This window comes from Pogona vitticeps, chromosome 11, assembly GCF_051106095.1.
Source record: "Pogona vitticeps strain Pit_001003342236 chromosome 11, PviZW2.1, whole genome shotgun sequence".
NCBI lineage: Eukaryota > Metazoa > Chordata > Lepidosauria > Squamata > Agamidae > Pogona > Pogona vitticeps.
The window spans coordinates 32,014-51,006 of record NC_135793.1 but is presented as its reverse complement, the minus strand read 5'-3'; the positions used below and the strand labels follow the sequence as shown (position 1 = coordinate 51,006).

Genomic DNA, 18,993 nt, shown 5'->3' with positions numbered 1-18,993 from the left:
TTCATTTTTTAAGTGCCACATGTTTGTCAAACTTCGTGTTACTATTCCCATCAATCTGCATCAGCAGCAAAGTCATTATTTAGAGGAACAACAAAAAGTCCAAGCTGGCCCCTCACTCTTTGGTAACAGGAAATTCAAGCAGTACCTTTATTAATTCAAAAGATGCACTTTGACATTGGCCAAGGCCCCCGGCGTTTCATGAATGACGGTGGACGGTGCCCTCTCCTTGACAAAATGTTCATGATGTCCAGGTCCTGTCCCCATGGAGGCCACGCTTGGCCTTACGGCCACTTTGGTGAATGTTTTAAACAATACCTGACCTGGCTTCTGGCTGTTTGTCTCACCGCCTCATCCGACTTGAGTCCAGGGATAGAACTGCCAGTGGCCACAGCGGCAGTGGGTGGAAGCAGCACAGAAGTCTTGAGAACAAAAGCAACAGGGCCATGCTAATCATCTGCTCTTGAGCCTTGAGCTTTATCAATCTCTGTAATCTTCTTTCTCCAGAGCCAGAGTAGAAAGCAATATTTATAGCCCACTCTCTTAACAAAAGTACCACCAACTAATTGTCTAATAGGATTCTAACCTCAAAATACTCTATCTGCAATAAGCATAGATCAACACACACACACACACACTCCTTTTCACTCCAATCTGGAATGAGCAACTAGCGGGGGAGGGTTAGCTATGGGGGTATAAGAACTCCAGGAACAAGATCCAGAAGCCTCCCAGCTCTGGCGCAGGAAGTGCATGAGCCAAGAGAGGAGAGTTCTCTACCGATTGTCTTTGCAGGTAAGGCATTTTGGATTTCTAACTGCTTCTGATCCAAGCAAGAGAACAGATTCCGTATAGCTTTGCTGAGGCAACTGCACTGCTGGTCTCAGGCGAACTTGGGCAACCAAGGAAGAAAAACGATCCAAGCCTGTTCCCAGGAACTGGGGCTCGAGAGGGATCCAGGCACCAGCACCCCCCCACACCCTGCTTCAGCTCTCCCCAGGGGACCAAACATGTGGGATGACTTTCCTGCATCGGGTGGGAAGGGAGCACTGAGGCAACAAAGAGCTGCTTTTTCTCCTTCTCTCTGATTTCTTTGGTTCATTTATTTGTGTGTGGGTAACCTTTACGCCCAGCCTTGTTTTTAGCATGTTCAGGACAGAAGTAAAGCCAAGCAAATTGTGCTGCTTACATTCTGCCCCACAACACTTAAAGCACTCAAAAGGTGGTTTGCAATTTAATTATGCAGACTATTTATTTATGTATTAGATTTCTATCCCGCCCATCTAGGGTCTACACATTCCTCCCTCGCCCTGCCCCCATCCAGAAGGGTGGGAGGCTGAGTCGTGAGCTGGCTCCCTGAGCCCATCGCGATCAAACTCAAGCCGTGAGCAGAGTCTTGGCTGCAGTCTAAACACTGTGCCACATGGCCCAGCTTCCCCCACTCCCACTTTAGCTTCCAAACAGACATGTGCAATAGACTAGGTTAAGATACCAATGGGCTGGCCAAAAGCCATCGGGTGCATTTAGGAGCCAGGTCAGGATTTGAACACTCTCTGATCGCTCATGGATCAGGTTTAGCAGTATGGAACTTCTGTGAGGCTGATCATTGCGGAAGACCCCCCCGAGGCATGGGCTGGACTGAAAAAAAGTGGGGGGGGGGAACCAAGCAAAAGTATCCGTGCTTTGGCCACCTCTGGAACTGCTTGTGCCGAGGAGACTTTGAACCTTCCTTAGGAACTTCCCATCATCACACAAACGGCAGGGGCATCCATTGAGCATCCTCTTGGATGGGCCAGTCAGTCAGTTTCTGGTTGCGCTTCAAGGGGCAGCTGACCCAGGGGCCTGTGGATGGAGGTTGTTTCCTGTCGGAAGCCTTCAGAGTCCTCAAAATTTTTAGAGTTTGAATATTGATGCTATCCTGCTTTGTCAGGAGGGGGGAGGGACCCCCGATACACACGTTTAAGGCAACAACATGTGTTTCTGTGTGAGCTTCCAAGGCCCCACACCTTCCCTCTCCCAAAAGGCACCGAGGGCATACCCTGTGATGACCGAGGCTAGCTTTGCTTATTGAACCGAGCTTTGCCTCCAGGGCTCCGGAACAGTTTGCTCATCCTTCCCTCTTCTCTCCGGCGAGCTCTAACAAAAGCAGAGCAGCACCAAAATGACCTCTTTTTGCCCAAAGAGGCCACGGTGGCTCAGGCTCGGGTGATCCCAGGAGAGGTGGAGGCAGCCTCTGCTCTCTTCCCCAGTTCCCAAGCACCTTTGCAACAGGGACTCCTTTTCTGGCCAGAAAGGGACTCCTTCACTTTGCAGCCACCCAGCAACCATTGGTCTCCCGACAAGAAATATGCTGCTTTTCAGCTCTGCAGTCCCACAGCGAAGGGGAGTTTTCTCTAATTAATGTTTTTCTGTTTGCTTGAAGATGGATACACACGCCTATAGAGACCATGTAAATAAATTTCTCTGATAATGATCACATAAATTTTTCTGTGTGCCAGAGAAGGAGATGGAACTTGTTTTTTTCCTTTCCACAGGATTTCAGGATGAACCATTTTGTAAATAGTCAGTGGCAAGTCCTACCAGAAACAACTGTAGCATGATGGGTGTATTGATTAGCTGTTGTTGCATAAAAGGATCCCTTTTAGCTTACCGGCTGGCTCATATTCCACTGGCTTAAGACCTCAGGTCATGACACAAGGACTACCTGCACTTAAGGAGCTGCTGAGCTGATCTCTGTTAAGCTTGGTGAGAATCAACTGGTTAAAACGGAGATATTTACAGTCTAATGCAGGACTCTGTTCAAGGAACTAAAATTCATTCAAGCAAAAGAGATTACTGCAAGGGGCAGAATGGCTAATACTTTTATTAAGACCACTGAGCTGCTACAAAAGCTTCACAAAGGTGGCATGAACATTGGACAGTCGAACAACTAGGCAATGAAGAGGGAGGGCAGAGAAAGTGCCAAACTCCAGCCTGGGGCAGAAAAGGCGTCCGAGGGTCCGTTTCTCACATGCCAGGGGGCACGGCAGGTGGGCGCCTCTTCGCTTCTCATGGAGAGGGGCGGGGCTTCTGCCATCTACTTTCGGGCTTGCTAATCAAATACTTCCAGAGAAGGTACTTTCAGAGAGCTTTCTTCTGTGGTGCTCAGGGCCTAATTCCCCCCCCCCATCTCCAGTAAGAACTCTGAACGAACCCCCACTTTCTGCTAACCTCTCTCTCGAAGGCGCCCCTCCTGCCTCCAACCCTCTGCCTCCTCTCTGTGCTTTCTGCTTGGAACAGCATCTCAACTCTTTTGGCTTTTAGGACCTGGCGCTAGACCCAGAAGTGAAGGATTCAGAAGGAACCCCAACCCATCAGCCACCCTTCTTTCTTTATGCCACCTGGCTTAACCCAGTGCGTGTCTCTGTCTTGTTTTGTTTTCCTCAGCAGAATCCCCACCACAGTGCTAACTGAGGATGGCTGAAGGACCAAAGTAAGTCTTTTTCTTTCTCCTGCCAGATGTGTGACAGGGGCTGAGTTTGGGTTCGTCACAGGGCATTACAGATCCCTCAGAGGTGTTCGAAAGCATGTAAATGCGAGTAGATAAATAGGCACCACCTCAGTGGGAAGGTCACGGCGTCACGTGTCTAGTTGTACTGGCCATGTGACCATGCAAACTGCCTTTGGAAAAACGTTGGCTCTACAGCTTGGAGATGGAGATGAGCACCGTGCCCTAGAGTCGGATACGACTGGACTAAATGTCAAGGGGAACCTTTACCTTTTACCTTACCAGAGGTGTAAAAAAAACAAGGGGAGCAGGAGGATCAGGGAGGGTCTCCCGTGTTCTTTCTTTTGCACAAATGTGTTTTTCTGGATTCCCTCTCAAATATAAAGTATATTTAGCCTGTATTCACCCATTTCTGTCTAAACATGGAGGAAAAAAATTAGACATGGTTTCAATGGTTCAACAGACCATTCCAGTTTGCCGTTGTGCAATCCAAAACATTAGGATTGGGCAGGTCAGAGTCTTCTCATGGGTTTTGCAGATTCAGTTTAATAGCCATTGCAGCTCTTCCTCAAGATGCTCTGTAGCTCCAAAAGCAGTTTATTGGGCTAGCCGAACAATCCTGTGGGGAAGGGGGGGGATGACCCACAGCAAAAGGAGAGTCAGAGAGCTGGAAGATGTGTGCACACATCTTCAGTATACAAAGCGGCCGATGATGGCACCGGGATTAGAGCAGGGAACAGAAGCATCCTAAACAGTGCACAAGAGGCATGGTTCTGGACTTCCCCTCCTCCCCTCTGTAACATTTAAAGCAAGCCTGATTTATTTTTTATTTTATTTTTTATTTTATTTTTTGAGGAGGGGGAGCAATTAACACAGCTTTCCAAACCAGTCAGTGCCTCTTCATGCCAAGGGAAGTGCCCTAACTAAGGGGACCCTGGCTGGCCAGAGCTGAGCCCTCCCTATGATTCTCAGGGTGCACCACCATCTCCAGCCTGCTCCCTCTGCCCCTCAAGGCCTTTTTTTTTTTTTTGAGGACAAATAAAACCTGTCCCCTAACCCCACAGCACGTGTTGGGGTCTAGTATGGTGCCGGATCTGACAAGAGCCTGCTCCTCCCTTGTCCTTCCTTTCACCACTTCTCTGGCAGAATGGTGCACCGACATAGGAAAAACACCGGCACAACGCCATGTGTTACCAGTCTCATCAGATGTTGCACAATTGTACCTTTAATAAAGCATGTTGCCAAAGGAAATAAGTCCACAGCTGTACCTAGTTCTTCCATTTCTCTTTGGTTGTGTTGACAGAGTGTATAAGAAGACCTGCCCCAATGGGAAGGTAAGAATACAGTTTGTTTCATAAATATGTAACAATTATGATAGAGAGATGCTCGGCCCAGAATTTCAGGCTGAGGTACGCTACATGTACTGTATATGCCATGACTTGCTCCTAAAAAATGCAGGGTGGGGGGACCACAAAAAAATCCATCTCTGGATATTCTGAAGGGCTATTCCATGTAACTATTCTTCACATATTTACTAGGAACTTCTGTATGTTGAACCCATGTCATGAGTACATGTCCTGGCAAGTATTTCCAGTATGAATTTAACTGCGGTGGGGTAGCTCATAAGCTGTGCGCCTGTGTCAGAGCACTCTTTAGAGCCATTTAGCTAGCCATCGTGCTAACAAAAAATCAAGACTTGTCTGATGCTTTTAAATTCTGGCAGGAATGGGTGCTTCCGGCACAGGGATGGCCTGGTGAATGGGGCAGGGGGCAGGGGGTGGGGGTGGGGGGCTCATGCTGCTTTCTTAGGCCTTGGTCCACTGACGAAGAGCTTCAGGCTGCCTTTTGGCAGGTCCAAGGAGTTTTCTAAATGTTAAAGCTGGTGGTGAGTGTGTGGGTACCACGATGATGCCTTTCTCATGGTCAGATCTGCAGCTGGCATGTGAGCAACTGTCCCAGGACAGGACAGTTTATGCTCATGGGAGCCAAGCCTTGCAGGACACCTGCCACATGCCACCATACACAAGACAGCCATGGATAGTGGCGGGGCTCTTGCCAACCCACTCCTCCCTCCCTCCCTCCCTCCCTCCCTCCCTTCCGTTGACCCAGCCATGGGGCTTAGCAAGTACAGCTATCACCCTCTCTCTATCTCCAAGAGTCCCTCTTGTAGAAAAGAGATCATAGCAACTGCAGCTATTTCCTCAGCTTTTAACCTCATCTTTAAGAGAGAGAGAGAGAGAGAGAAGTAAATCAATTGAAAGACTCAACTGGTCCTTGGCTGGCCCCAAGCCTTCTTCCGCCAACATTTTTCCCCTTTCCCAAGTGAATGGCCTTCAAAGGAACCATTATTACATGTTCTGTAGAGCCACCACTCAGCTTAATCTTCCAGTGAGTGGAACGGCTCAGCAGCAGGCGCAAGCCTTGTGTGAGAAGACTACCTGCACGTTCACACCTGGGCTGTCCTTCCTCCAAGGATGGGATGCAGCTTTTCCGGTGAGGTAGGCCAAGGATACCACTGTCACAGTCAAGGTCCAGGTTGCCTTCCTTCCGTCTTCCTATGAGGAAATGATGCCTGGGGCAGGCAGCCAGTTCTCAAAAGTAAAACAGCATAAATCTGTGAGCCTATTTGGAGTACAAACTTTTTACTTTTCCCCACCCTGCCCTCTAGCTATCCATCTATCTTGGAAAGCGTGATTTTGTGGACCGCGTGGAGGATGTCGAACCCGTAGGTGAGTGACTGTGATTACCCTCCAGTGTCTTCTGGAGGCATCCCTTTTGCACACAGCATCACAACTTAGGACGCTGACACACAATGAAAACCTGGTTCCTACGTAGAGGCATTATCCAGAGAACTGAGCATGTGGTAGAATGAGGTGGTAAAATCCTGGGGTCATAGAATGTCATGGAGTACAAGGTTGCAAGTAAGTTCTGTTATTTTGGAAAGCTCTTTTATGACAGGTTACATTTATTAAATTGCTTTTAAAAATATTCAGAATAAGGAGACCAAAAGAGCAAAGCAGAAGACAAGAGAGGGAATATATATTCTCGTTGATTCTCCTGCTTCCTACACTCACTTTCCATTTGGTGAGGAGGAGGGCCTTGATCATGGCAGAACATCAAAAATGTGGCTGTTCCCCTTACCTGCGACTGGAAACGGTCCCATCCAGCCTTATCACACCCACCACTTTGGGCTGCGTGCTTTGTAACTGACAGATAGGCAGCTGAATGCAGGAACGGAGGCAACAGAAAGGCACATGGATTGACTGCAGTCCTGCCAAAGTTCACAGACACACCGTCTCCCTGTTCCAGAGGTCTGGATGGTGGCTGAAGTTCTCACAGGGCTGAGGGTTAGGACTTTGCTTCTGAACTGACCACCCCCACTTTTGAGTTTATATCCACCTTTCAAGAAGCACTTTCTCCTGAGACTCAGAAAGAATGGTAAACAGCATCGAGGGGGTGGGGAAATTGTTGGGTTAACTGATCCTCAACGAGGAGGCATTTAGGCTCCGGTGCTACGTACAGTCATAAGGAAGCAAACCCTCCTGCTCAGTGGGTCTTACTTCCCAGTCAATCATGCTTTCAACTTGAGATATCAGAGAGCACCGAAAGCACAGTTTTGCTAAGAACCTCCAAGAAGCCTGTCTTCTCTTTGGAAAATTCTTTTCAGACCTAAGATGGCAAACCTAAGTCCTCTGCACTGAGTTAGGCTCAAGGGGAAAAAAAGGAGGCAAACAGGTTAAGGTTCTAGCTGATGAGAGCTTTTATTCCTAGCCTTTTTTGCCTGACACCAACACAGTAGCCACAACATTTATCATCCTTTAAGGCTCACTGGCATTTCTAAATTACATTCTCTTTTATATCTGTTTGTAGATGGGATTGTCTTGATTGACCCAGAATACCTGAAGGACAGGAAAGGTAATTTATTTTTTCTTTCTTTCTTTCTTTCTTTCTTTCTTTCTTTCTTTCTTTCTTTCTTTCTTTCTTTCTTTCTTTCTTTCTTTCTTTCTTTCTTTCTTTCTTTCTTTCTTTCTTTCTTTCTTTCTTTCTTTCTTTCTTTGTGTGTGGAAAGGCATGCACACTTCTGTTATAAATACTTCTGTTATAAATGTCTGTCTTCAGCATACAGCTAGACCAGATAAACTCCAAGAATCCTCTGATTCTATGTCTGTATTGGCACCTTTGACAAGTTCAAGACAACTCTAGCTCCAGGAGATAAAAAAGCCCTAATCCTAACCATTAACATACACTTGTATTGGTAAACCTACTGGCTACTGGGTCCCTGACTTTGTGAATATGCTGATTTTTGGACCAGTTGCATTCTTCTTCTAAAAGCCCTGATGCTGGGCCAGGTCAAGTCTCCTTTTATGCCCTCACCTGCAAGGGACGACGGCTGGAGTATTTTCAGTGAGTGATGATCAATGTTGTCACAGAGCAATCCTATATGGAGCTCAAAGAGGAAGGGGAGACAGTGGCAAAATGGCCACCGCGTCCTAAGCTCAGCAGTGCTCTGGGCAGGGGTGGCTCCTTAATTTCCACCTCATTTTTCTCAACAGTTTTTTCTTCTTCTCCTTTTAAAAACGTCCTCTCCTTTTGAAATGACCTCTGGCACCTCGACGCCAAGTCTTCATTCAAGGGCTGGTTCTTGGCTCCCCCAAATTCAAAGCCTCCCAACCCACCTGCTGCCAGATTCCTCATCCTGCCCTCTTCGCCTCTTGTGGAAGGAGATCAGCTCTCAGAGACTGAGTTCTCTGACCTTACTTAAAAGATTATCTCCTCAGGAGAGCTTGGGAAGCTGCTTGTTGAAGGATATCATTATCATTAATTTCAGGCCTCACTCTGAAAAGGAAATTGGCTGCAGCTATTATTACCATGTTGAAAACAAAATATTTACTCTTTATTTACTTTTTATAAACAGAGCATCAGAATGTTACAACTTGTCGCCTTTGGATACAAAGCATTCCCAAGACAACAATAAATACACATGGTGGGGGAGGCGCGGAGGGGGGAAAAAGGCTTTTTTTAAAAATGCCCATGGTAGTTTTTAAAATAAGGCAGTGGGTAACGGTTTGCCCTGGCAGGCCTTGCACTGTGCAGCAATGATACTCCAAATCAAGATACAAAGGTGTCATAAAAAATTAAACTATTATACATAAATTTAAAAATTTAAAATACAGCTCTGCTTCGGAAGAATCTCTTGTTCAAAGAGATCTATGTTGAGTGACGCATACAGGAATTGGGAGATGTAAATATTTTCCTCGGAATTAATATTCCCCAAACGATGTCTTTGCACATGAAGCACCAGGGATTGGCTGTGCCAGGAGTTCCTCTCCCTGCCCTTTCTTGGTTCCATATTAGTTGGCTTGCCATGCCTCAGGAGCACCCTTCTCTCCTCGGCCCCATTCATTTCCCTGCCGAAGGAGGGGGACGAAGGCTCTCCAGGAAAGAACCTCCGGGAAAGGAAGGGAAGGAGGCACCACTTCTGCTCCTGCTGCAACTCCTCCAGTTTAGGTGGAAGCAGGCCAGGGAGATCCGTACCACGATGGCAAATCCTAGTGGGTGGCAGGCAGGCAGGCAGGCAAGGGGTGAGGCGAAGGGCAAACAGTGGGAAGGTCAGCTCTACAGAGAAGCCAAGAGGTCACGGTGTAGGCAAAGAGGATGGCACAGAGCAAAATATAAAATGCATGATTGTAATGTAATGTGGTTTTAACTTACTTATTAGAAAAAGGAGTTAATTATATGAAACTTGTTATTAGTAACCAGTTACTTCTAGGCAACTTTGTAGACCACCCTCTCGTCATAAAAATGGGGCAACCGTAGTAAAGCACCTTGCAAAATGGTTGGGAAAAGATTAAGATTAAGAAAGAAAGATTAGTTCATGACTTTAGTTTCTGCACACTGAATTAATTATGAGCGAATTACATTTCTATCTGAATTAAGAGCCATTTTGTTTTCTACTAACACGACGTGATCTTCTTCTCTTCCTCCCTGTTCGACATCCCCCCCTCACATCTGGCGGCTTCCCTTTTCCCCTTTTCCCTCTGAACGCTCTCCGTCCTCTGGTGACCTTAGTGTACGTGACCCTCACCTGTGCCTTCCGCTACGGCAGAGACGATCTGGATGTCATTGGGCTGACCTTCAGGAAGGACCTCTATGTCCTCGCCATTCAGCTTTTTCCTCCTGTGCCAGACCAGGCACCCAAGACCCTCACTCCTTTGCAAGAGAAACTGATGAAAAAACTGGGAGAGAATGCTTACCCCTTCACCTTTGAGGTACGTAGTAAGTGCCTCGAGCTTCCTTGGCTCCCGATCACCACCCTATTTTTACCCTTGGAGAGGGGCCACAGAAGGACCATTGACTTGTATCAAAGTCATGAAAGTGAGCTCACCTCTCTGGGATCAGCGTGGAAACGGTTTCAGTCTCAGGGGATCTGCACCTGAGTCATTCTTTCGGGGGGGGGAGCCTTCGATCCTGCATCAGTTGAACGGCAGCAGACACACTCTTGCATTTCCAGATGAGCCTCCACATGAATACATTACTACGGCTGGGTTTAGGATTGTCTTCAGACAGCTCTGGGGCTGCTTAAAAAACAAATCCGGGGTTTCAGAATGGCACGAAAGCACCCTTAAAGGACTGCTTATCCACATGACTTCCCTTGCATGTACAACAAAGGAGCAGGGGAAGGACTGATTCCGTGAAGTTGGCCACCTCACCCTATTCTCTCTAGAGTCTATGCCACTGGGCATGGTGCGGCCATCTCCTGAAATTGCTGGTTTGTACAGGATTAAACCGTTTGTTAAGGTGAGTCCATGTTCTTACAAAGGTTTTTCTCTCTCTCCCATAGATGGCGACTAATCTTCCGTGTTCTGTCACACTTCAGCCAGGACCTGATGATGCTGGAAAAGTAGGTATACCTATGAGAAGTATGGTTTGCCACATGTAATAAACATCAAGAGAAGCAAAAAAGAGAGATGAAATAAAGTTTAAAAGTCATATATAAAAGTGAAGTCTTTAAAAACAGTTCAGGAACTCTAGAAGGAAGTTTCAAAACGAACAGGTCAAAGACCATGCAAAGCAACCTACTCTCGGCTGCCCCCTGGAAGCTCACCTGGGAGCCTGTCTTCCCTTGGCAGGGGGTTCCACAGGGTGCCTTGTCTCACATATTCAGCTGTCTAAGGGAAGGTGGGACATCTAACGGGGCATCTGGTGAAGATCTGAAAGACTGGGTGGCCTCCCAGGGAGAGAGGAGAAGGCCTTTGGGGCTTTGTAGGCTCAAGCAAGCGTCTGGGATTGAACTCAGAAGCAGCTGAGAACTAACACCGTTAAGTCAAGATGGGTGGCACAGAAGATCTAAAGGCCGTGTCAGCCCATGGTCCGGCTGTCAATATTTTGCCCTGGTTGCAGCTTCCAAATGCTTTCAGAAAGCAACCCAGTTCAAAGCTCATCACAGGAATGCCACAGGTAAGGCCTCATTCCCTGGGGCCAGACCTACCCCTTTCCTAAGGAAGGCTGCAGCTGGTGCGCCAGCCAGAGCTACTTGCTCGGGGAAGCAAAATGACAGCATGGCTTTTTTCACACCCTTCCTGATTCATTTTCGCATCACTGATGTATCGGTCACTGCAAGACAGTGCGCCCTTTGCAGTATGCTTTACTCTCCTTAAACCTATCAACAAGGATAACCCTTGATGGAACTGAGGAAATGCCCTGCTTCAGCAGAGTTTATGCCCTGATGAATTTGTAGCCTTCAAGATAGCACAGGACTCTAAGATTTCATCACTGCTCCTCTATCTAATCCATATCTGTAAATGAACATTCAGAAGAAGGATGGATTGTGAGGCTTTGCTCTTATTTTCTTCCTCCAGTCTTGTGGTGTTGACTTTGAGGTCAAAACTTTTTGTGCTGAAAACCTGGAAGAGAAAATTCACAAGAGGTAAGTCAGACACATCTTTTAACAGTTACATATTGAATTAATAAGCATTTTCACCCTTTTCTTCAGCTGAAAAATCCATTAAGCAATAAATGAAAACTAGACATTCCATGTTTTCATGTTTATCCTTTAAATAGACCCAGTACCAAAAGGAAGTGGGTTGTCCCTTCTAATTTTGGGGTCACTGATCTGGGGCAACTGACCCCTATGACATTCAGTCTTGTGTGAAACCCCCAGTTGGGCACTGGGGCTCTCGGGTGATTAGCTATCCCTTCTGCTTCCAGGAATTCTGTAAGGCTGGTGATCCGAAAGGTCCAGTTTGCTCCTGAGAAGACAGGCCCAGCTCCAAAGGCTGAGACTACCAGGCAGTTCATGATGTCAGACAAGCCGCTGCATCTTGAGGCCTCACTGGACAAAGAGGTACATCTCTGCTTCCCACTTTTCTCTAGAGGGCGAGGCTGTGGGCTCCCACTCTGGCACTGCTGTTGTCCTTTGCTTCTGTCCATGGCAATTTGCGTTAGCCAACAGAACACAGCCCCCCCCCTCCTGAACATCATGTATTGCTCTTAAACTTGAAAGCCAGGTGATAAAATGGCACAGGAGATGTACAACCCAGGACAACTTGAAAATTATCTTCTCACTTTGGCAACAATATTATTTCAGGTTTATTATCATGGAGATCCCATCGGAGTTAATGTCAACATTAACAACACCACCAACAAGATTGTGAAGAAAATTAAAATATCTGGTAAGAAGAAAGAGCAAGACTGGATTCTAGCGTCTTTGCTTAAATGTCCTGTGACGAAAGATGGATTGGGATTTCGGTGCCTCTCCTTTCTTCCCACACCTTTCTCTTGACTTTCCCTTTGGGCTGCCCCTCCCACGCCTCATTCCCACATCCTTTTCCAGAGTTATACTTCGATTTTCATGAAGCCACCAACTCTCACAAGGTTGGTAATCTGACTTGAAGAATTATTGGAGTGGGGGCACAGTAAACACAGGAAATCATGTGGACGTTGCTGTTTTATTTCAGTCGACACCGTGATCCATACCAGGATTTGGTGCAAAATAAAAACTCTGTGTCAACATAGTGGAATTTCTGATCTGATAACTTAGGCACAAATAAACTTGATTATTCAGTATGGTTAATAATATGGCTTTTAGCACTCATGGGGTTGATTGTGATCCACTGGGAAACCAGACACCTCATCTCTCTTCTTGACCAGTACTATTCAGCCACACTCTTTCTAGTGTCTTCTCCAGGCTTTAGGTCCACAGACCTCTTTTTAAGAAAATAACAGATTCTTAAGAGGGTGGGTTCAATCTCTGTGTCCCCTGATACATGAAGGTGTGTGTGTTCTGTATCAGGTCATAGCCTCCCCCTAATTACCTTCTCTCTCTCTCTCTCTCTCTCTCTCTCTCTCTTTAGTTGAACAGATCACAGATGTGGTTCTCTATTCCCTGGACAAATATACAAAGGTTGTGTGTTCAGAGGAGTTTGTGTAAGTGTCCTGTTTGTCTAGAGGCAAGAAAGAAAAGGGTGGGGAAGATTTTCTTCATACCTGTAGGTGTGTGTATATCTTATGGTGGGAAAAAATATGGATCCAGTAAGGGTGAACATAGGCAAATCTCTGACTTGATTTCAGTTTTGTCTCACAACAGTAACTCCCTTCTTTTTTAAAAAACAAAAATTGTAGATTTGTGTTTGCCAATTGCTGATTTTCGATTTGCCTTTGTTCAAAATACATTTCCCAGTCCACACCCCACACTTCTTCTTCCAGAGAATTGTTCCACTGCGCTGAAAAATGGAAGAGACGGATGGGCCTTGAAATATAATTTTACATAGAATGAGCTCTTAGGTCATGGCCTTGCATAGTTAAAAGTCACTTAAACATTTGTTTGTTTGTTTTTTTGTTTAACTTATATGCCGCCCACACGACCCAAAGTTTCTGGGTGGCTTACAACAATTTAACTACAGTAGAAATGGGCTACATCGTGGGCTAATATTCTCTATGTATTGTGCCTTATGAAAATGACGGGACAGTTCTGTGAATTTCTGGAGTCCCTGATGCATGACGCTGACTGAACATAAATTCACTGGGAAAGGGAGAGTGGCTGAAATTTCCCAGCATGGATATGCAGTACGTGCCTGGGAATGGCTGCGTGTGCACAACATATCTGATGATGTGGTAGAGGGCACGTCAGAATATGGTTGGATTACAGCTCCCAGTGTTCCTGACCATTGGCTCAGCTGATAGCCCAGCAGCACTTAGAAAGTTGCATTTTGCCCAATTTCAGTTTCCTCCTATTACTTTTTTTGTTTTGTTTTCCGTTTGTTGTTTAATGATAGCTCTGATAGGAATATTTCTGTGGGCTTCCTTTTTCACCCATTTCCAGTACTAAGCTGTAATGGTCTGATGTGTAGCATTTTCTAATCTCAGGACTAGACCGTATTTCCCTGAGCTCTTTTCTTTTGGCCCTTTCAGTGAGAATGTTGCTGCCAACTCCACTTTCTCCAAAAGCTACACAGTGACTCCCACCTTAGATAAAAACAGGCAGAAGCGCGGCCTGGCACTGGATGGCAAGCTCAAGCATGAGGACACCAACCTGGCCTCCACCACGGTGTAAGATGAAGCATCCCTTCCTCCATCATGGCCTGAGGCGACTGCCCCTCAGCCCCTGCCTTGACATGCCTTCTCTTTCCCCTTTCCCCCCCTTTAGTCTGAGACCTGGAATGGACAAGGAAGTGCTGGGGATCCTGGTTTCCTACAAAGTGAAAGTCAACCTGATGGTGTCCAGAGGAGGGTGAGTTTCTTTTCCACACAAGGATGGAAAACTTGTCATCCTTGAGTCCTGGTGTCACAGGCCAAGCTGTTCTCTGGAGGCACCACCTGGTCTTCCTGAAGATAATTCCCCTTGGGCTCCCCGTGTATAAGAAGAGACTCGCTCTGCTGGATTTGGCAAAGCTGCCTTCTTAAATACATTATCATATGGATTTTTTTGTTTTTTGTAAAGGCTGCTATTGACTCAACCTCTTTGGCTTCTTAAATACTTGGGACTCAAATGGCCATCATTCCAAAGAAACATTCCAGTTTCATTCACTGTTTGCCTCTTCAGTTCCTTTAGTGCTTTGGCAGGCACCCTAAGAGGCTTGGAACCTTAAGGCCACACCAGTGAAAGCCACATTATTAGACTAATGTTGCCTGCACAGCAGCTACCCCCAGAACAAGGCAGAGGATTTTAAAACCTCTGAGACAAGGAAACAGAATGTTTGTTTGTTTGTTTTAGTGTGCTCTCCAATGTGCATGTTTTTCTTTCCCCAGCATTCTGGGAGACCTCACATCAAGGTAAGAATGAATTTGTTAGTCTCCGTTTCTGTCACATTTAGATGGGTGTCGGGCACAGTATGTGGTGAAGCTACCCTAGTGTTTAGTCCAGAAGCTGTCGCTGGTGCAGGCTGTCATGGTCTGGATGCCAACGTATGCACCTTGAGGACATTTCTGCTGAAACAACTCTGGCACTGGCTACTTCTTGCCTACAATTCCAAGTTCACAATAGGATGCTCTAGGCCCCTGAGGCCATGTAACCCTATTCAAATTCAGACCCATGTCACCAGGAAAACCATTGGCCAGGTTTGCTTGACCCAGGAGACCTGTGGATAGCCACCAGCCAGCAAGCCCGTAGCAGCCTTCTTCACCCCTGCTCCCCAGTTTCAGGTGGCACCAAGCCTGCCTCTTTCCCCAGACCTTCTTTAAATGAACACACACCCTAGCTTGTGAATTGTGTTTTAGCTTTTTACTCTAAATGTTTTTATCTGTAATCGTTTTAATTGACCATTTTCTGGGTGTTCATGTTGTATATGCCAATAGTGTATTTTCCTTTTCAAGTACTTTTTGATATATGCTGTATTTTTTGTCTTCCTTAAGTTATTGTTCAGTATAGGGTTAGACCAAATACTACTAACACAACTGCTGCTGTTGCTAATAATGACAGCTGTTCGCCATAGAAAAGATTGTTCTCTGGAGTGCCTGTCTCTTTTAAGGCTTAGTGATTCCTAGGGAAGGAAGTAGCCAAGTCATGATTCTCTGCTGTCTAAAGGAAAGTTGTCGTGCCATTCTTGTGTGGCTCTTCTGTGTCCAACACAGTTCCAGAGTTCCTCCGGGAATCTCCTGCCCAGTAGAGGCCCTTCTCTGTGCGTTCCTCCCACTTAGTACTTCTACGATCTCTCTTTCAGTGATGTTGGTGTAGAACTACCCGTGGTTCTGATGCATCCAAAACCTGCTGACAGTGAGTATAAAGTTGCTTTGCAGAAAACATTTCTCTTAGAGAAGAAGACTATTTAATCTTCTAAGATGGCAGAATGGTTCCTTTCTCCCCTTCTAATCTTTGAAATTGGCTCTGTGTGGGATGTAACATAAAAAGAGCCAAGTTGGATCAGTGAAAAGTTGCACGTGCTCCAGCCTGCTATTGACTTAATTTTAGGCCAAAATCACTGATATTGTCCAGCAGCTTTTGTGGTGTTGTTGCAATCCAACTGTCCTCAATTTGTGTTGAAATTATTAGCTATTAACGGCCTTTTCTCCTTTGGTTTGCCAACCCTACAGCTGGCTTGAAAGTTGCTCTGAAACCTTAACCTGATACTAAGTGCCAGCCTATGGGCCCTGAACAGACCCAGGAGAGGCAGTCCGCCTACCGTAGCAACTCTGAAGTCTTCCTTCTGATAGCTTCCTGCATGAACAGAGAGGTGGGGGTGGATTGATGGGCTTTGTGGTCACTTCTAAATTAATATGAACTTATTTATTAATTTGGCCAATAAAGCTTTATTAATATGGCCAATAAAGCTTAAATAAATCAATTGAAATGTAAATCAGATTCTAAAACTTTCCATGGAAGAAGAAGAAAACCGTGTTTGCTTAAGAGCTCCTGTGAGCAACCCAATGAAGACCCACAGACGAGGCCAGGAGGCCCTGGGAGCATTCACATGTGTTCCAAGCAGGCGTGACTTCAAAAATCCGGACGCCCTGAAAAAACTTATATGGAAATATCTTTATATTATGTAGCCCGTGTGGTGTAGTAGACAGAGTAATGGATTGCCCAGAGCAACCATGCATCAGATAGGTGGTATAAAAAATGAATGAAGGAATAAATAATATAAATAAGTCTCAGGAGGCCTGGGCTGGAATCCCCACTCAGCCATGGAAACTCACTGGGGTGAGGAAAATGGTGAAACCACTCCTTAAATAACACATTCACGTTAGAGCCTCAGTAACTCAGTTCCAATTTGAAGGCACATAACAACAACAGTTGGATTGTGTAGCCATTAGTAGGCTGACGGTGGCTTTTCTTTTAAATAATTTAGTAATTATAGTAATTACTACTATGATTAACCAGTGTATGCCTGTTTCTTTCTTCCTCTGCCTTTCTCTGGTGCATTCACTATCAACAGATGTGGCAAGGTAAAGGAATAAAAGATCCTGAAACTCTAAAGAGAATTTGTAACAAGTCATGTTTAGTGGGTGTGAGGGAACAGGGTGTGCAGCTGTATTTGTGACTAGAGCTAAACATCTTGGGATCATCATATTAAACAGTGTGACTGAAACCCAGTTCCCTTGGGATCAGTTTGAAACTCTGCATTCAAAATGCCTTTTAGTGTTTTAAGGTACCACATGACCAGGATGTTCATCTGTGCTGAATATCTAGAACATGGTCATTTTGCTGCCAGTTCCTTCCATCTTCTTTCTTTGTATTTTACCCTCATGATTCATCCTGTTTCTTGGTATTCTTGGCATTGTTTTCTTGCAAGAAGATAACCAAGTTTCTTTATAACTCTAGTTTATTTTTTCCTGTATTTAATTTTTTTAAAAACCATAGAATTGAGAACCAAATCTGCTTGCCTCCTGGCAGGGAACAATAAATGTTTTTGTTTGTATACCAAACGGTGTGCAAAACAAAAACAGGTAAAACCCTGTTATCTTTGTTGTAAACATCACAAAATGCCTTTGGGAACTGTCAATACAGGGCTACAGAACCTGCAACATAATACTAACCATGGCCTTTAAGTGAAAAAAAAATCTTGCTAGAGCCTTTGAAAAGGTTAACTGGGAGCTGATAACCTCAGATGGAAAAAGTTCTGTGTGACTAGTGGTTGATGAATTTATGGCCTATGGCGTGTCCCCAACAGTTGTTGACATTGGTCTCTTCCCAAAGGCCAGAGGAAGAGAGGGACTGATTCATATGAGTTTGACAGACTCGCCTTTTCCCTTTATTTTCAGTGCGGAGGACATTGTTATCGAAGAATTTGCTCGGCAGAAGCTCAAAGGCGAGAAGGATGATGAGGAAGAGAAGGAGGAAGAGGACAAAGGAGAAAGCTAACGTGGCTACCCCTTTGGCAGTACAGGAATCCTTGCTGCTCTCAAATTTGGGAGTGGGCATTCTTTTCATGCATTACTAAGGGCACAATGTTCAATACATATTATTTGACACTTTAGTAACTGGTATCTGTGATGTGATTTTTTCTCACCCCCTTTTCACTTGAAAAACAATCCACAAAATTATAACTATACAAACTCCTCAGTCTTAGTTGTAAAACCAGAAGGACCTCTAAGGGACCGGTGCCTGTGTCTATGCACTGAGTGTTGAAAGGTTCCAGTGGTGGAAAACTCTTAAGAAATTATGGTGAAACACATGACAGCCAGAAATTGAAGATATCCATATCTTGAACGCTCATAAATGTTCATGGAAAAAATGGCAAGTGTACAATAAAAAGCATCATCTGGAACTCCCCCCTAGTCTGTAACACATATTTTGCAGTCTGTAGTTTAAAGGAAAGGAACAAGGTGCTCCTGTTACAGATAGTTGCCCAAAGGACACTTCTTGTACATTAAAATGAAGATAACCTACATTTTGAACACATGCAAGAGGCAACCGACAACATCCTTTGTTACCCCTTGAGATGAATCAACTGAGAAAGGTTCTGTTTCCTTCATACAATTAACAAGAGTTATACAATTGCTTTCAAAATAAAACTATTGAATTGATTATGACCAGTTTTCATGGTCTGCCCCCCTGTGTGTTCTGCTTAGCTCTTGCCTTCTGTTTTCTTTCAAAACAAGAGCCATTTGGGGGGGGATTCCCCCCTTGCCTCTTTCTGGGTACATTGCGGCAGACCAGACCTTTCTTTTATTTTATTCAGCAGAAGCTCTCTTTTTCTTGCTGCATCTGAAGAAGTGGGGGGTGCTTAACCAAAAACCTGGTTAAAGAAACATAATTAGGCTTTAAGGAAGTAGAAAACTCTTGGTTGTTTTGTTCCAACAAACAATATAGCTCTACCTCACCATCTCCCATCCCCTGGAAAATGCTTCTGTTTCACTGCTAGAGGAATGTGACAGTCATTCTCCCCGTATAAGGTTTGCTCCTAAAAGTGAAAGGGTTTGCCCTGCAGTATGACCGTTAGCATGGATCAATCGGACCAAATTTTAAGGTTGAGGGGGACATGAGGAAACCAAGGCGCTAGGAGGTTTCCTCCTTCTTGGTCCCTGGGAAAGCGAGGAGCTCTTGCTCCTCCTCCTCCTCTTCGTCCTCCTCGATC

The 18,993-nt window shown here is 45.4% G+C and overlaps 1 protein-coding gene across 3 annotated transcripts; it reads left to right on the top strand.

Annotated features, from left to right (window-relative positions):
• Window positions 1–365: 365 nt before the first annotated feature.
• On the top strand, window positions 366–17,892 carry ARR3 (arrestin 3). Of its 3 annotated transcripts, none has more exons than XM_072980992.2 (16): window positions 366–789; window positions 3,424–3,466; window positions 4,785–4,815; window positions 6,150–6,210; window positions 7,352–7,396; window positions 9,551–9,750; window positions 10,323–10,382; window positions 11,341–11,408; window positions 11,690–11,825; window positions 12,069–12,153; window positions 12,835–12,907; window positions 13,892–14,029; window positions 14,127–14,210; window positions 14,729–14,752; window positions 15,640–15,692; window positions 17,678–17,892. In XM_072980992.2, the coding sequence occupies exons 2-16, from the start codon at window positions 3,450–3,452 to the stop codon at window positions 17,854–17,856; spliced, it is 1,254 nt and encodes a 417-aa protein (XP_072837093.2). In that variant the 5' UTR covers window positions 366–789; window positions 3,424–3,449; the 3' UTR covers window positions 17,857–17,892. The 3 variants fall into 3 exon arrangements, with proteins under 3 accessions (XP_072837093.2, XP_020640052.1, XP_072837094.2); XM_020784393.3 differs by having other exon boundaries at window positions 17,653–17,892; XM_072980993.2 differs by having other exon boundaries at window positions 3,421–3,466.
• Window positions 17,893–18,993: the final 1,101 nt, after the last annotated feature.

What these genes read in the sequence shown, in the direction of transcription:
- ARR3 (XM_072980992.2), top strand. An exon ending in CTTACCCCTTCACCTTTGAG is followed by an intron (nt 9,751 to 10,322) that starts GTACGTAGTAAG and finishes TCTCTCCCATAG; the next exon opens with ATGGCGACTAATCTTCCGTG. An exon ending in GCATCCAAAACCTGCTGACA is followed by an intron (nt 15,693 to 17,677) that starts GTGAGTATAAAG and finishes CTTTATTTTCAG; the next exon opens with TGCGGAGGACATTGTTATCG.